The following is an 18,455-nucleotide window of genomic DNA, read 5'->3' on the forward strand; positions in this document are numbered from 1 at the left end:
GTCACTGTACAGAGATCCACACCACATCAGTCCAGATGAAGCGTGTGTGTGTGTGTGTGTGTGTGTGTGTGTGTGTGTGTGTGTGTGTGTGTGTGTGTGCACTGCAAAAAATCAAATATCTTACCAAGAATATTTGTCTTATTTTTTAGTCAAAATGTCATTTCTAGTCAAAACAGATCTCATTCTACTTAAAATGAGACTCATCACATTAAAAGTAGCTTGTTTTTAGACACTTTTTACTTCTTTCAAGCAGATTTTCACTTAAAAGGGACAACGAGGAGTTTCTATTTGGTTATAAAAAAGTCTCACGTTAATGTGGATGAATCTCCGTTACCACTTGTTAATGGTCCATTTTAGATAAATCTATGGTTTTGTCTCTATGGTTATTTTGTTATTATTAGTGGTGGTGGAAATGCTGGGCGAGCCGACCAGCGTTTCTTTACTTTCGGTTTCGTGGCGAGTCATGAGAATAACGCCGCCGAATCTCCGTTTATGGTGGGAACTACGACGGTATGTGATCGTCTTCCAACCTCTGACTTTAATTCTTGATGAATGAAAACATGAGTCTGTCTTGCACCGGTCAAAGAATTTCACGGTGCGGAGGCTCATAAATGTAGAGTGGAAACACTTCACTTTAACAAAACTCCTCGTTGTCCCTTTAAAATAATCTGATAGTGGAGCAAGTTTTTCTTTCTTATTACGAGCACAAAAAACTTGCTTTCACTGGCAGATTTTTCTACTCATTTCAAGTGAAAATGTGTTTGAAACAAGTGAAAATGATCTAAAAACAAGTTAATTTTTAGGTGATGTGTCTTGTTTTAAGTTGAAAGAGATTAGTTTTGACTAGAAATGAGACATTTTGACAAGAAATAAGACAAATAATCTTGGAAAGATTTTGAGTTTTTGCAGTGTGTGTGTGTTACTGCGCCTCTTTCAGTCTCGTTTAGAACAACAGATTGTGTGTTTTTCCCAAAGTTTTTCATCCAAAAGCAGCGACATGAACAATTGTCAGTTTATTTTTCCTCTTTTCCTCCTCCTTTCCTTCCTTCCTTCCTTCCTTCCTTCCTTCCTTCCTTCCTTTCCTCCATGTCCACTTCGCTCCGTCGTTACTTCTTGTCGTTGTTCTGGTAGATCTGTTCGTACGGCGGCGGCGGGTGGTTGCAGTAGGACGGCGGCGGCGGGTATGACATCATCATGTGGGCGGAGCCGGGCGCGGCCGCGTACGCCGGGTGCGTCGTCATGGCGACGCCCGGGTCGCCGACGACGACGCCCGGACCGCCGCCCGTCATCCCGTTCACCCCGAAGCCCTGAAGCTGCAGGCTGCCCGGTTGCTGGGAGACTGGAGAGGAGAGAGAGAGAGAGAGAGGTCAAGTCTCCATGGCAACGCAGGTGGTTGCCAGGGGGACGGGGAGATGGACAGATACTTCCTTCCTTCCTTCCTTCCTTCCTTCCTTCCTTCCTTCCTCCTTTCCTGCCTGCCCTCTATCCTTCCTTTTTGCTTCTTTCCTTCCTTTCTGTATTCTTTTGTTTTCTCCTTCTTTCATTTTTCTCTTCCTTCCTTCCTTCCCTTCTTCCTGGCTGCCCTCTATCCTTCCTTCTTTCCTTCCTTCCTTTGTTTTCTCCTTTTATTTTTTATCTTCCATCCTTCCTGTATTCCTGTTTTCTCCTTCCTTAATTTTTCTCTTCCTTCCTTCCTTCCTTCCTTCCTGTATTCCTTTGTTTTCTCCTTTCATTTTTCTCTTCTATCCTTCTTTCCTCCTTTCCTGCCTGCCCACTATCCTTCCTTTTTCTTTCCTTCCTGTATTTCTTTGTTTTCTCCTTCCTTAATTATTCTCTTCCATCCTTCCTTCCTTTATTCCTTTGTTTGTTCCTTCCATCCTTCCTTCCCTCTTTCCTTCCTTTATTCTTTCCTAACGTCTTCTGCATTAAATGATTTGCCTTCAGTGCGACGCGCTACAGTAAATGAGCTCCTGTTAAATCTCTTCATGCGTGTTATGACTGTTTAGAATAATCAGCCTGTGATAGAAAATATAAATCTAAATGTAAAAAGAGTATTTTCTAGTTGAGACGGAGTGAAACTTCCTTCCTCTGGGTCTCGTATCTCTGCTTCTTCTCTCTCCTGGTTATTACTGCAGCTCCGCTCAATTTTCTGCTTGGTCGACGACTGACACACACTCACATTCTCTTCATTTAATATTTAGGCTCAAACTTCCGCCCTGAAATCTCAACTTTAAATTCTCCTTTAAAAATAAAAAAAAACTCTGCACAGAATCGAAATAAACAGGATCAGAGATTTAAACGTCAAATATTAAAACACGTCAATGTCTCATGTTGGTTTAACGCTGCAGAGCTCCCTCCTGTGGCCTGGAGAGGAATCACACCAACACTGATAAAAGACCGTTCATCTGACTCTATCCCTTCAGTTCGAATCTCCTTGTTGTTTACAACTACTTCCTGGTAGAAAACCAGCATGAGAACAATAGTGACGGACGAGAGTTTCACTATATTTATCTAATTTTTCGTGTCACTATATCACCGTTTAGACTAATCTGATGTTTGTAAAGTTTATAAAACCAATGATTGGACAAACATTACTATTTATGTGTGCACATTTTTGTAATTAGTCATGGTTATCATAGATTAGCTGGGCTAACGGTTAGCTACCTGTTTAACTTTAATAACTCAGTGACTCAATAAACGCTCCATGAAAAAATATTTTCTCCAGCGGATATCTGAGTTCCAACATGACTGAGCTAACTGGAGTAGTTTCATGTCGTGTCCCACAACGGGAGGGTTTTAACAGCTGACGTCTTGCTGTTAGCTTAGCTACCATTAGCTTAGCTGCTGTTAGCTTAGCTACCGTTAGCTGTCCCTGTCAGCTGAGCCACTGATGCTTTCTAGACACTGTGATTCCCCCAAACTGAATAAATACAACACATAGCAACACAAAACACACACACAGAAATAGTAATGTTTCTTCAAACATTTCAGATTTGTCTAAACGGTGATAGGGCGTGAAAAATATGATATATAGCTAAACTCTCGTTCGTTACTATTGATCTCATTCAAATTGCGTGCTGGTTTTCTACCCTAAAGTAGGCAATCCGGTCTATACGTCCCCGTACCGGGCGTGGTGACCGGGTGTCTGGTGAAGGACACGTTGAACGCTGGGTCGTCTCTCAGCGGCGACGGGTACATCCTCCTCCGGATCAGGAAGCCGGCGCCGCAGCAGAACAACACGCCCATCATCAGCAGAACCCTGACACACACAGAGGACACGTTTATTTTACCTAATTATTACTTCTTTTTTATTGTAATTATCACATTTTCCATATATTTTGTGTTTTTTTCATCATTTTGACATGATAATAATGTGAAACAGTTGTTAAAGGGATAGTTCACCCAGAATTGAAGTTTCAGAGTCCTCCGTGGCTTCTCTGAGTTACAGGGGGTCTCGGCGTAGCAGTGCATGTCCATATAACGGTTGCAAATACCAACTGTCTTCGTAACAAAAAGACACACCAAAAAACATCCAGATACCTCCATGCTGCTCGTATGTAATGTCCGTCTTGTATTGAAGCCCCGAAATGCGAAATTGTCCCGCAAAAAATTTAATAAGTCTATATTTCAAGCTTGTTCTGTAGAGGAGCTTCGCATTTCGGGGCTTCAATACAGTTGGTATCCATTTGCAACCATTATATGGACATGCACTGCTACGCCGAGACCCCCTGTAACTCAGAGAAGCCACGGAGGACTCTGAAACTTCTCCCAGCCCTTAGTCCACATGAGGGGGAGGAGATAATGAGTAGAGTAGAGAAATTTCAATTTTGGGTGAACTATCCCTTTAATTTCTAGGATGAAACCATGCATATTAGATTTTTTGGGTGATACTGTATCTGTGCTGTTTGGCTGTTTAAAAATAAAAATGCCCTCTCTTCTCAGTGTCTGAACAAATTGTCGAGAGTTTTCTCAAAATAACATCACACTCAATGAATTCATCAGATCAGAGCCGCCATGTTTCTTCTCCATTTATTATTATCTAGTGTCAATTTACAGTTAAATAATTAATAATAGGATTGAATAATGTGTTAATAAAGAGACATAAGCAGCAGTGAGCTGTGTTTCCTCAAACCAAAACACAGTGTCACAGAGTCAATTCAATTTCAATTTTAATTTATTTAAAAGGGACAGTTCAAACATAAATGTTGCCATTTGATGCACTGTACCAGATTATAGCTTTAAACTAATTTGCATCTGTAGTCCCTTGGCAGGTCACATTAAAAATACAAGTCAGATTAAATAAAGACTAATTTATTGAAGCACTGAACATGTTCCACTCGTGACTTTCATATGTCCATGAACGCCACACTCTATATTGTGTACAGTGTCAGAGTAATGGACCTGCCGTGCTGCGTTCAGGAGCTTCTGCTGCCATCAGTAAATCTCTGAATAAACTACATTCATTAACGTATATTTAACGTACATTAACCTGTATAACCAGATGATCTGGCGTATAAACCGTGTGTGTGGACGGAGCGGTGACTCACCAGAAGTACCATAGTCTCTGGATGGACAGCGCTCTGACGCAGCAGCGAGTCCCACAGCAGTCTTCATAGGAGCGACATCTGAGGACGAGATGGAGACCAGTTCAAGGACAAAGACAAAGACTCACTGAGACACACGGGAAATAATAATAAAATCAAACAGATATAATATTTATTGATGATGAAGTAAAGGAACTGTGATGGATAAATGATGATGTAACAGTGAAGATCTGGTCAAAATACATTTATTCTCTGTTTATAAGGTCCCAGATAGAAACTGGAGATCAGTCAGTAGTTCAGTAGTTTACAAACAGTCAGTAGATCAGTAGTTTACAGACTGTCTGTAAACTACTGATCTACTGACTGTTTGTAAACTACAGACAGTCAGTAGTTTAGTAGTTTATAGTAAGTAGTTGAGTAATTTACAAACAGTCAATATATCAATAGTTTACAGTCTGTAAACTATTGATATATTGACTGTTGCAGACAGTAGTTCAGTCAGGACCACTATGTCAAAATAATCTTTATTTACTTGCACAGTTTAATTTGGCGGTATGGTACTGTTCTGGGACCCCCTGCTCTTCCACGCGCTTGCGTAGAAAGCCTGAGGCAGGAAGAGCACCTCCCTGCCCTTCACGAGCCATCATGAACGGCATAAGCAGGGAGCGCAGCAGCAAAGAAAACCCAGACAGAGCAGAGCAACCAACATGTACAATGACAGGAGGAGCTGGGGTGGAGGTGGGTTGCAAAAAAGCCGGCAGAGGAAGCAGCAGCAGCAAGGGAGGTGACGTCGGACTAGAGCAGTTTAAATAGCAGCGCTCTGAATGCAGTTCCCCAATAGGAAGCAGCCACGGAGAGTCAGCTGAGCCATCAGCTGATCTGCACCGGTGATGACAGTTACGCTGCTGATTAGAGCTTGACGTCATGGCCTGCCAGAACTAACGCTACACTTGATTTTATAGTCAGTAGTTCAGTATTTTACAGTAGTTGAGTAGTTTACAGTCAGTAGTTTAGTAGTTTACAGTCAGTCAGTAGTTTTACAGTAGCTGAGTAGTTTAACAGACAGTCAGTAGTTGAGTAGTTTACAGTCAGTAGTTTACAGTCAGTAGTTAGTTTACAGTCCGTAGTTTTAAAGACAGTCTGTAGTTCAGTAGTTTCCCAGTAGTTTCCCTGCAGCCTCCTCCTCCTCAGCTGCTGATGTTTCATTAATCTCAGTTTCTCCGTTTCTGCTTCGTAAACAAAACTTTTAAAAAGTTTCATTTTAAAGGCAAAACTGAGCCAGAGATTCAGAGCAGAGGCCAAGTGACTGATCCCAGCTACAGGGGAGAGAGGGTGTGTGTGTGTGTGTGTGTGTGTGTGTGCGTGCGTGCGTGTGTGCGTGTGTGTGTGTGTGTGTGTGATAGATGACTGTGGATAGGCAGCATGACAGAGCATAGCTCAGACTCCCAGGCCGTCTGGCACTACAGTGATAGAGGGGGAGGAGGAGGGAAGGAGGAGGAGGAGGAGGGAGAGCACTGCAAAAACTCAAAATCTTTCCAAGAATATTTGTCTTATTTCTTGTCAAAATGTCTCATTTCTAGTCAAAACTAAACTCTTTCCACTTAAAATAAGACTCATCACCTAAAAATGAACTTGTTTTTTCTTCTTTGTGTTTGTAATAAGAAAGAAAAACTTGCTCCACTATCAGATTTTTCTACTTATTTCAAGTGAAAATAGACTTGAAAGAAGTAAAAAGTGTCTAAAAACAAGCTACTTTTTATGTGATGAGTCTTATTTAAGTAGAATTAGATTTGTTTTGACTAGAAATGGAGGATGGAAGAAAAAGAGGGAGACGGAGCAAGAGGAAAAGGAGGAGGAAGAAGAGGGAGAAGGAGGAAGAAGAGAGAAAGGGAAAAGGAGAAGGAGGAGGAAGAGGAGGAGCAGCCTCCTTCATCCTCAGCATTGGTCCAATCAGAAGCTCCAACGTCTGATAACTGAGTTAATTCTCTGCTCTGACTGTTACACCTCTGCTGCTGTTCTCACCTCAAACCTCAAACAATAAACAGCTGCAGTTTCACTAAAACATCAATGCAGAGATTAAAAAAAAACTCCAAGTCAGCAGAGTGTGTGTGTGTGTGTGTGTGTGTGTGTGTGTGTGTGTGTGTGTGTGTGTGTGTGTGTGTGTGTGTGTGTGTGTGTGTGTGTGTGTGTGTGTGTGTGTGTGTGTGTGTGTGTGTGTGTGTGTGTGCTGTTCAGATCGTCTCTAAATCCAGAGACGATGTATATAAACTTGTCGGTGTGTGGGCGTGGCCTCTGCGTGTGGGCGTGGCCTCGGCCTCGGTGTAAATATAACTCTGTGCAGCATGGTACAGTACTCACATGAAGTAGATGGGATATCCGCCCTCAAAGTACCAGCAGTACTTCTTAGCTTCTACACACTGGAAGAGACAGAGAGAGAGAGAGAGAGGATGTTTGTTTCAGAAAACAGAGAAACACAATAAAGCACAAAACACTTTCTAAATAAGGTTGAAAACATTAAACATGTTAAATCTGGTGTCTCCAGGGTGTGTCTAACCCTCCTCTCCTCCATGTGCATTTGTTTCCAATGAGAAATCACTCCATGGAGCGGTGGATAAGGTTATTTATCATCTACGACAGTGGTTCTCACACTTTTTTATTTCTCTCATATTCTCCTCTCTCTGCTAACTAGCTTGTCAACAGGAAGCAGCGTGAACTTTTCAACCAATAAAGCCTGGTTTATAGTTCTGTGTCGCGGCGGCGTAGCTACGGCGTGGAGGGAACAGCTGGTAAAACCTCATGGATTTCAATCTCTGGAGCCTGAAAATTATAGATTTTATTGTCATTTTTTATTTTGTGGCCGAAAAAAGTCTTCAGGAAGTCACATTTCCATCTTTCCAACTCATTTCAGGATTGAGGGCTCTATATAAACCTGTCCCTGTCCCTCCTCTCCACCAGTCTGACGTCAGTCGTCCTCCTGACTTTGACCTCTGTCCTCTCTGGACTCAGTCTGCAGCTCTCTGACCCCCGTCGGGCTTCATCTCCATCTCTGGCCGCGGTTCAGGAGGCAGAAAGACGAGACTTTAATTAACCGTCTCTGAAAAGATCTTCTGACAATTTGTTGTATTATATTTTTGTAAATTACATTTTATTTGCTATTTTATTATGTATAGTTGTTATGTTCTTTATATTCTCATCCTATACTATATGTTATCATCACTGTGTGTAATGCTGCTGCTGCACTGTCATTTCCCAGCTTGGGATCAATAAAGTATCTGTCTATCTATATGGTATCTATCTATCTATCTATCTATCTATCTATCTATCTATCTATCTATCTATCTATCTATCTATCTATCTATCTATCTATCTATCTATCTATGGTATCTATCTATGGTATCTATCTATGGTATCTATCTATCTATCTATCTATCTATCTATCCATCTAAAACACAACCGGCTGCTGTTGTTGTTGCAGAGTGAGAGGATCCTCAGCTTTATCTGTTTCCTACGTCACAGAGCCCACGTGAGAGAGAGGAGGAGGAGGGAGAGGAGGAGGAAGGTGAGATAGGAGAGAGGGAGGAGAGAGGGAGGAGAGAGGGGGAATGAACCACGCTGCCGGAGGTCAGTGAACGCACCATCACTTTCCATTAAAGTGGAGACGCCTCCTCTAAGATAACGAGACTGAGAGCAAATGAAAACAGGCTGGATTTGATCCGGTGGAGGAACTGATACCTCACATCATGTCGTTACACACCGACTCTATTAACACACACACACACACACACACACACACACACACACACACACACACACACACACACACACACACACACACACACACACACACACACACACACACACACACACACACACACACAGGGAAAATTAAAGGGAACTCAGTGAAGTGGAAACTTTGCTTTGTTTGTGTCTGCAGGTGCAGAAGCTTCTCATTCACAAAACACATCAGATTTAATAGTTTCTTATATCAGATCTTCCTCCGACGCTGCAGAGAAACTGAACCCAACAATTACACAACAGAAACAGAATCAGCTTCAGTTTAAAGGGACAGTTCAACATTTTAACAAATTGGCCCATTGCCATAACCCCTATAGTCATAGCAGTAGGTTCGTTACCTTTAATTGTCGGTGCAAGCTATTCTTAGAACGGTGGAGCAGAGCCGTGAGCTGCTCAGAGCTACGCTACGGAGGCTCATTATGGGATTTCTTGGTTTCACCTCATCAAACTCATCAAATACACAATCCAACAACTCCACAACGCTCTGGTGGACAAGTTGTGAGCTGCACATTCACCACGCTATGAGATAATAACACAACGTTACCACACAGAGTTGTTTTAGAGGGAAATTCATGCAAAACCGCTGATGCACGTTGCCTTCAGGGACAGTTTTTCATCAACAGTCTCTGCATTTCCCTCTAAAACAACTCTGTGTGGTAACATTGTGTTATTATCTCATAGCGTGGTGAATGTGCAGCTCACAACTTGTCCACCAGAGCGTTGTGGAGTTGTTGGATTGTGTATTTGATGAGTTTGATGAGGGAAACCAAGAAATCCCATAATGAGCCTCCGTAGCGTAGCTCTGAGCAGCTCACGGCTCTGCTCCGCCATTCTAAAAATAGCTTGCACCGACAATTAAAGGTAACGAACCTACTGCTATGACTATAGGGATTATGGCAATGGGCCAGTTTGCAGAAAATGTTGAACTATCCCTTTAATTAGAGAGAACAGAGTCTGATTAGAAACCTTCTGCTTCCTCTGTGCTTTTATTTTGAAGGGCTGGTCCATGAGAAGATCTAAAAACCATCTCAGTGTAGTTTTCCTCTTGTAACAACGACAGGTCGGTGTCGACCAATCAGAGGAGAGGAGGAGGCAGCAGATCTCAGAGCAACAATGGGCCGTTTGTCCGGCTGCTGGTGGAGAGTGGGACCATACTGAGTCAGCGATGACACACAAACACACACACAGACACACAACACACACACAGGAAGAGCAGCATCCCAATGAGACAACGTACATCCACTCCATCGGTCCAGACGGTTGGGAAACCCCGACGTCCACACAGGAAGTACGTAATCAAATCTCCAGCGAACTCAGAGCTGCAGCCGGATTAAATTAAATTACATTAAATTAAATCTCCAATTTCAAGAAACCACCGATCGATGGTTTCAACGACTGAACGTTTGGAAAAAGACAAAAAAAAAGAGAAAGTAGCAAAAGGTGAAAGGAGGAAATTAGATTTTAGTTTAGTTTAGAGCTGTGATACTGAACAACCCACAGGACATTCAGTTATGATGCATTTTAATTTTAATGATGGGTCATTAAATGCAGATTAATGAGGCTGCAACTGGACAGGAAGGGGAAGAACGAGTCAAAGGGTCTGAAAACTTTCTGAACGCAGAGTTAACACACGATAACAACCATTCTCCAAACATAGATCGATCTATCTATCTATCCATAATTAAACATAAACATAAAGTTGAGCTTTCAATATTCAGACTTAATTTCTGTTTTTATTCTTATTTCTCCATCTTCACAGTTTGTCGTTCACCAGAGAACTTCATCTCAGTTCTTATTCAATTATCTCGATTAAAATAAAACCTGGTTCTGGTTCTGATAAATAAATTACTGTAAAACACTCTTCATCATCACTCCTCTTCCTCTCTAACTGGACTCAGTCTGGTCTGTGTTGGTTCTGTTCGGCTCGTTGTTCATTGTCTCTGTGTCTAATGAGAGTGAGATGAGTCGGTGCAGAGCAGCGGGAAGCCGTCGCTCCGTTACGCAACCGACTGAGCTTCACTGGTTAGAAGCTGCAGGACGGTCAGAGGGTGAAGAGCCGTTCAAATGCTTCTACTGCTGCACATTAAAAGCAGAAGTAAGGTGAATGTTTGTGTTAATATAAGTCTTAAATAGTTGTATCTTCCGACAGCAATCACTTCTATAGAGTGTTTGGTCTGAAACACGGGTCTGTCAGTCACTCTGCTCTGCTCTGAGCCCAGGAGAAAACTTTCCTTGTATCCTACAAGTTTTATCCAATGAGGAGAGAGAACGGCATAAAGGGGCAGTCCTCTCTGTGTGTGTAGCCAAGGGATGCGCCTGAATGTGGTGACGTAGGGACGAGGACCAATAGATCCATGACGAGGGCGGGGTCTGCTAACTCCATCGGCTGACAAGAAGTTATGGTGCGTTCAAGGCAACCCGTAACAACTATTTTTCCGACTTGTGAAGTCGTACCAGTTCGATCTGGTACGAGTTCACGGGTCAGAAGTTACGAGTGGCCGTTATAGTGACTTTCACAGGTAAAACAGGTCGGAGAAACACGAGTGGGTTGCCTGGAACGCTACAAAGTCGTAAATCGTGACTTGAAGCTGTAATTTACGGTTTCAAAAGCCTGCCTGGAACGCAGCATTAGCCAAAACGACCGGATCGCTTACTTCTGCTTTAAACATTGTGCAGTAGAGGAAGAAGCCAAAGAAGGCTTATAAAAAAACCTCCCCTATGAAAAAACACCAACAACAGTGGTGGTCTTCAGAGTAGGAAGACAACACAGAAATTCACAACATAAAAAACAGAAAAGAAAGAAAAACAAGGAAAAAAGAAAGATACTGAATTAATAACGAATAAGGTTCAGAGGGTGAAGAGTCGTTCAAATGCTGCTACTGCTGCACATTACAGCTTCACAGGCAGGTGTGTGTGTGTGTGTGTGTGTGTGTGTGTGTGTGTGTGTGTGTGTGTGTGTGTGTGTGTGTGTGTGTGTGTGTGTTGCCTTTGAAGCTGCATGATGCCGTATGTGCGCTGCTGAGATTGCAGACGGAGTCGGTCGGGTGTGAAAAGTCAAAACGCTGCTGCAGCTGCTGCAGAATCAGTTTTCTGATTCTAATCATCAGGAAAATATATATTTTTTAAAATCAATATCATTGATCTCATGACTTCTAGTCAGTTTTAAAGGGATATTCCGTATTCCGGCTTATAAGTTTAACCAGTGGTAACAGTTTCTGCTGCTGCATCACAGTCTCATCTACTCCAAAAGTCTCTATGCACAAGATTCAGATCATAAATGTGGCAGCCTGACTCCGTAAGTGAAAAATATGCAGATAACAAGCGATAATCAATAAAGAAAAGACATCATTATGTGATCAAAGGTTGTAAAAGTAAACGTAGCCTGAACAAAGATAACAAAATATTATATAGTATAATAATATTAGATTAAAAAGTCATAATTGTTATATTTGGTTTGGTGGCATTTCCCAAACGTGGCTTGTTGCTCCCGGTGATGGCGGCTGGTGCATTGTGGGATTTAACGTCTTAACGTCAGTTTGGGTAAAGTGCAAATCAAGCGCTGCACTTTTGGTGCAGAGGAGGCCAAGAGAGAGAAGTAACCAGAAAAAATGAACGTAAAAATAAATGAAAAGGTTCATGATTAATATCGCTAAGTGAATTAAAAGTACAATCACTTCTTATTTCTCTTTCTTGGTCTTCTTCTTCTCTCACATAAAAAACAACGATGAACTACTGGCAATAATAGTCCCTGGTAATTTACTTCTGTTGTGGCTTTTGTATTTGCATCGTTGCTTTTTTTTTGTTGCAGCGTTTTTCTGTTGCAAGTTTGTTTTTGGTGTTGCATCATTCCTGTGTTTGCAGCTTTTTGGCCATTTTCTCATCGGATCTACACGATAGGTCACCTATTTTGGTTTCAAAACGGCAAATTTCACCAAAAGGTGAGTGATTTTCATGTCTGAATCCGTCTGTCGCTACAACTGGAGAAGTTTGATCTCTGATGGGGGGGGTTCTACTGGATCGGTGCGTTAGACCCTGGGTTAAACTTACAGGGGAATATCCCTTTAAATTAGCTATCGGAGCAATTTCGGGGTTTTTTTATTGACAAACTCTTTTCAGTTTTCAGGAAGCGTCTCCACTTCTAAACGGTGTGAAATTGATTTTGGATTTTTACACAACAGCATCGATATCTGAACCTTTATCAGCCTCTAATGGTCAAAACCTGCTGCTCTTTATTCTGTTTCATCCCTCCATCCTCCTCCTCCTCCTCCTCCTCCTCCTCCTCCTCCTCCTCCTTCCTGTCGGATCGATCTCCTCTGACCTCGTGTCTCTATCATTAGCAGCTGATTGTCAGAGTGAGTTTGGTTTGATGTGAAGAGGATGAGACTGTTTCTGTCTCTGTCTCCACGCTGGTTTAAATAAAGATAAATCAATCCTGTTTTATCTTCCGGTCTTTTGTTTCAGCGTTAAAAGAAACAATCCTAATTAAGACGTTAATCACCGGCACATTGACTCTAATAGAAAAAGAAAAAAGGAGATGTTGCTGCAGCTCCACTCAGAGCATTTCGTGTTACGTAACATGTGTGAGATATTTTCAAACGGAGCAATAATTTAATAATTATTCAGCAAAGTTAAGCTGCGACAAAAAAAAAAAAAAAAGGCCAAAAAAGCCTCTGAAATTAATCCGACATCTGTCAAAGATGAGAAATTATACAACAGCAGGAAAACAGCTGCTTCAGCGGCGACTGCCTCAACTGAAACTGTTGGTCTGTTTGTGAAAATTAAATTCTAACATTCGAAGAAACTGGAAACAGAAAGTTCTTTACACTACAACTTTATGAAATTAATAATAAAAATAATAAAACTGATCATTTTCCAGTTGCTGGTTGTTATTAATGATGATTTGAACTGAACATCAGAGGCCGTTTCATCTCTTCACAGTGAAAATCATTCACTCATTAACAGTTCATGTCATAAAAAAACAAAAGAAGAAAACGCTGAAGCTCTCTGAGGCGGTTGCCATGGTTACCACCACGGGAACCCCCGTCTCCACACAGCGCGAGGCCGGAGGATCTTCAGCTCTTCAGCTCGTGAACTCTGAAGCTGCGTTCAGGAAGTCGACTCTGGACTCTGTGATGTTGATTCATTAGGACGAGTTTGAATTTGAAACAACACTCAAAATCTTTCTGCTGTTTAGAGTTTTAGTTTTAGTGATGTAATGAAACTTATTAGGATCTAATACTTCATTCCTAGACTTTGAATCAAAAACCACATCCACATCAAGAAGATACAGCTTTAATTTAACTTATATTATATTAGATTACAGGCTTATTGTTAGTTAACTCAGTCAGGTGAGGCTGTCACTGTTTGTCTGATCTGATTAAAGTCATGTTACTTAATTAACGCCTCTATTTATTTATTTATTTATGGAGCATTTTGTGGGAAATTTATTACCACATTGATTTTTTTTTACAGTTGTCAGTTTATCTACATTTGATTTCTGTCAGTTTGAGTCTTCCATACAGCGACGGGGGTCATAGTTTAGGTTAAAATCAGAAAGGCCTGTTGTTGTCATGGTAACAATAAGAACAATTATGGGTTATATAAAACAATGGTGGTCTTGATATCAAACTACAGCTTCTTCCTGTTTACATGCAGCAGCAGCAGCAGCAGCAGCAGCAGCAGCAGCAGCAGCAGCAGCAGCAGCAGCAGCAGCAGCAGCTCTACTACAGGAGCCCCGAAGGGACAAAATACATGATGAGACCATTACAACAACAACATGAGCCAATCGGAGGAGGGAGGAAGGTGTGTGTGTTGTTGGATTGTGTATTTGATGAGGGAAACCAAGAAATCCCATAATGAGCCTCCGTAGCGTAGCTCTGAGCAGCTCACGGCTCTGCTCCGCCGTTCTAAAAAATAGCTTGCACCGACAATTAAAGGTAACGAACCTACTGCTATGACTATAGGGGTTATGGCAATGGACCAGTTTGCCAAAAATGTTGAACTATCCCTTTAAGAATAAACCCTGAAATAAAAAGATGGAAACTAGTAAATCACTTAAAATTCATGTTTTTCCAGATCAAACATTTGAAATCTCTGAGTTTTCTGATAAAAATGTGTCACACAACATTGTTGGTCATTGTCATCAGCATCATTGTTGTGTTGCCATGGAGACGCCGCGGACAACAAATCAGATCCTCAAGACGTAAAGAGACGAAACCAACACAAACATCACCAGAAATCACAACATCTGATGGTTTGATCGCTAAATGATGTGTTTACACATTTTCAGATTTATCCGTCTTTTCAGTAAATCTCCATCCCATAATTCAACAAATCTCAACAACTGAGCCAGAATCAGAGTCGAGCAGCAAAACTAAACTCTCCACAGCCGTCGATATGATATTCGTTATCAGTAGAACTATATCAGATATCAATAACAGCAGCACGGTGGTTTTACCCACATATCAATCCATCAATAATCGATCATCACACAGCGATGACGATGACACATCAGGAGCCACGGGAATCGAACCACCGATCGCTGCACGTGGTGGTGCAGGTCGGGTCACAACACAGTTTAAACTCAGCTCCACTTCATCTGATAAACTAAACTAAACACAGAACCAACGACCGGCCTCTTCACTACGGGAAACATCTGGGGACAAAAAGGTTGTTGTGATTAAAACGTATACGTCTGGACGTTGACTCCTCATCAGTTTCCACTTTAAAGGGATACGCCAACATTTTTTTTTTTTCCGTGTCTTGCCTCACTCCCGAGTCCATGACCAGCAGATAGACACCATCCTTTCGACTGTGCGTGCAGTAACAAGGGAGATAGAGCCGTATCGCCGTAATTAGCTTAGCTCAAACACTGGAAGTGTATGGGTAGTGTTAGCCTGCCTCCACCTAAAGTCGCTAATTAGCTTAGCTCAAACACTGGAAGTGTATGGGTAGTGTTAGCCTGCCTCCACCTAAAGTCGCTAATTAGCTTAGCTCAAACACTGGAAGTGTATGGGTAGTGTTAGCCTGCCTCCACCTAAAGTTGCTAATTAGTTTAGCTCAAACACTGGAAGTGTATGGGTAGTGTTAGCCTGCCTCCACCTAAAGTCGCTAATTAGCTTAGCTCAAACACTGGAAGTGTATGGGTAGTGTTAGCCTGCCTCCACCTAAAGTCGCTAATTAGCTTAGCTCAAACACTGGAAGTGTATGGGTAGTGTTAGCCTGCCTCCACCTAAAGTCGCTAATTAGCTTAGCTCAAACACTGGAAGTGTATGGGTAGTGTTAGCCTGCCTCCACCTAAAGTCGCTAATTAGCTTAGCTCAAACACTGGAAGTGTATGGGTAGTGTTAGCCTGCCTCCACCTAAAGTCATCAGAGAAACTCTTCAGCAACTCTAAACGGAAACCGGCGGGCCGATCTTCGTCTCAGAGCTGACAAAACTCTCCGGTAAGGCATCTTGAGCGGTCAAATGCCGCTAACGGGATGAGATCAGAGACGGTTTATTTTGGTTCAAGCTAGCTACATCGAGGGTAGGTTAGCTTCCTATTTCAAAGTAAAAGCACAAATTCTATCGTCATGGTTTTCTGTATGTAAAGGGCAACGGGTGTTTTATTTTGTGAAAGTAACCGGAAGTACGTTGGTCACAACGGCTAGCTTGAGTAGCGCCGAATTTGTCCCAACAAAATTGTAAACAGCTGGTATTTAGACAAATTAACGACACACTGCTGATCTAAACGGCTACTTTCTCGCCTAAACATGTTTGAAATGTGGATAAAGTGATATAGTTACAGAGTTTAGAGCTAAAATGAAATCAGCTTCTGACTGCTGATTTCGGATCAGGTAGGAGGCAGGCTAACACTACCCATACACTTCCAGTGTTTGAGCTAAGCTAATTAGCAACTTTAGGTGGAGGCAGGCTAACACTACCCATACACTTCTAGTGTTTGAGCTAAGCTAATTAGCGACTTTAGGTGGAGGCAGGCTAACACTACCCATACACTTCCAGTGTTTGAGCTAAGCTAATTAGCGACTTTAGGTGGAGGCAGGCTAACACTACCCATACACTTCCAGTGTTTGAGCTAAGCTAATTAGCGACTTTAGGTGGAGGCAGGCTAACACTACCCATACACTTCCAGTGTTTGAGCTAAGCTAATTACGGCGATACGGCTCTATCTCCCTTGTTACTGCACGCACAGTCGAAAGGATGGTGTCTATCTGCTGGTCATGGACTCGGGAGTGAGGCAAGACACACAAAAAAAAATGTTGGCGTATCCCTTTAAACCTGCTCTACAGTATCTGTATCTATTATAGGCTATATATCGGCCCTGAATGCAACACAGACTGAAACGTGCAGCAGCTCCAGAGCTTCAGCGTTTCATTACGATGATGATGTGAATCTAAATCTGCCAGATGTGCAGACGTGAATGTGACTTTAGCGTTCCAGCTGTTCCATCAAATGTCAGCGTTATAAATCCACATCATCTGTCTGTGTGTGCGTGTGTGTGTCTGTGTGTGTGTGTGTGTGTGTGTGTGTGTGTGGGTCGGAGAGAAGTGAACACAGCAGCAGAACCAGCACCAGGACTCAAAATGGATGGATGTGCTCCTCTAAAGTCAGCTGAACGGAATAAAATAATAATGACGGGATTTAATAATACATGGAAAGACATGAGTGTTGGACCGGCTGGAAGGAGGAGGAGGAAGAGGAGGAGGAGGAGGAGGAGGAGGAGGAAGAGGAGAAAGAGGAGGAGCAGGGTCTGTGACCACGCCGTGCTGCCTTCAGGGACCAGTGAGGATAAAAAGAAAACATTTTAGCTGAATGTGTCTTCCTTTAAAACGACAAATTAAATCATATTTTTGAATTTAAAGAGAGATTTCACCTAAAAAAATAAAAAATGAAGGAAGTCTGAATATAAATAGATATAAAACATCTGGATAAAAGGAAACGAGACAAAGGAAATCTGAATATCAGTGCCTATAATTAGATTCAGCCTCCAAGCTGCTGTTTAACTGTACTGTGTGTGTGTGTGTGTGTAGGCCCAGTAACCCAGTGATGGTTGTGTTGTCACAAAGACAAAGGATGACAGGATCTCAGGTAAACTGTGTGTGTGTGTGTGTGTGTGGTGCGTCCACTTCCTGTTGTGTGTGATGCACTGATGAGACAATGAGCTGCAGTTTCCTCCTCACACACACACACACACACACACACACACACACACTCACACACGCGCTCGGTCCCAGCTGCATCACATCAGCTCCTCTGACATTTCTGTTTTTGTTCTCATGTTCTATGCAGAGAGACTTACATCACATCACATCACAGCAGCAGCAGCAGCCAATGCAAAAGTTCAGCTCTTTACAGCTGCATGTTGTTGTTTTTTATTTAAATGGATCTAATATGAAGCCGAATTGAACCGAAGATGCTGCAAATGTTAGAAATATTCACATTTATGTCCTATCCAGTGTGACTTTGCAGCGCTGAGGGAGTAAATGTGAAATCAAGTGGTTTTTTCAACGGAGTTTCGCGTTAGAATAAACAACCCGGTCACATCCAGGCAAATAAAACCGTGCAAAAGCAGGAAAAATAAAAAAAATATATAATAAATGTATATAGGCTATATATTGGATGTGAATGTTGCAGCAGCTGCAGACAGCGACTCACCTCTAGCAGCAGCCAGAGTGTCAGCGCTAAGCCGGCGGACATGGAGCTCCGCATCGCGCCGCCTTACGGGAGCTGGGTGAAGCCGAGTCCGCGTCAGGAGAGCACAAAGCCGGGGAGGAGAGAGGAGGAGAGAGGGGGGGAGAGGAGGAGAAGCTCCGTGGCTCCCTACGTCGCTCTCATCCCGCCGCTGCTGCACAGTTTCCCGCAGAGAGAGCCGGAGGATGGAGGCAGCAGACCGGGGTGGAGGTGGTGGTGGTGATGATGGTTCACATCCACACAGGCGGAGATTGATGATGATTTAGGCATCATGGTGGGAAACCGCATCAGGCTGTGATGATGTAGGCGCAGGCCACGCCCCCTTTCTGTCCTCCTCATCCTCAGGCCACGCCCCTTCCCCAATAAACAAACATTGGAACAAACACACACTTTGAAGCTTGAAAATATCACTTAGCTGTAAAA

At 42.5% G+C, this 18,455-nt stretch overlaps 1 protein-coding gene across 1 annotated transcript; it reads right to left on the minus strand.

Annotated features, from left to right (window-relative positions):
- Nucleotides 1-1,106: 1,106 nt before the first annotated feature.
- On the minus strand, nucleotides 1,107-18,050 carry vopp1b (VOPP1 WW domain binding protein b; the record flags this gene model as incomplete). Its single annotated transcript, XM_083995429.1, has 5 exons — nucleotides 1,107-1,339; nucleotides 3,126-3,259; nucleotides 4,548-4,625; nucleotides 6,903-6,961; nucleotides 17,997-18,050. The coding sequence occupies 5 exons, from the start codon at nucleotides 18,048-18,050 to the stop codon at nucleotides 1,107-1,109; spliced, it is 558 nt and encodes a 185-aa protein (XP_083851555.1).
- Between the last annotated feature and the right edge of the window lie 405 nt (nucleotides 18,051-18,455).

This window comes from Trachurus trachurus (genome assembly GCF_905171665.1).
Source record: "Trachurus trachurus genome assembly, chromosome: 20".
NCBI classification, from domain to species: Eukaryota; Metazoa; Chordata; class Actinopteri; order Carangiformes; family Carangidae; genus Trachurus; species Trachurus trachurus.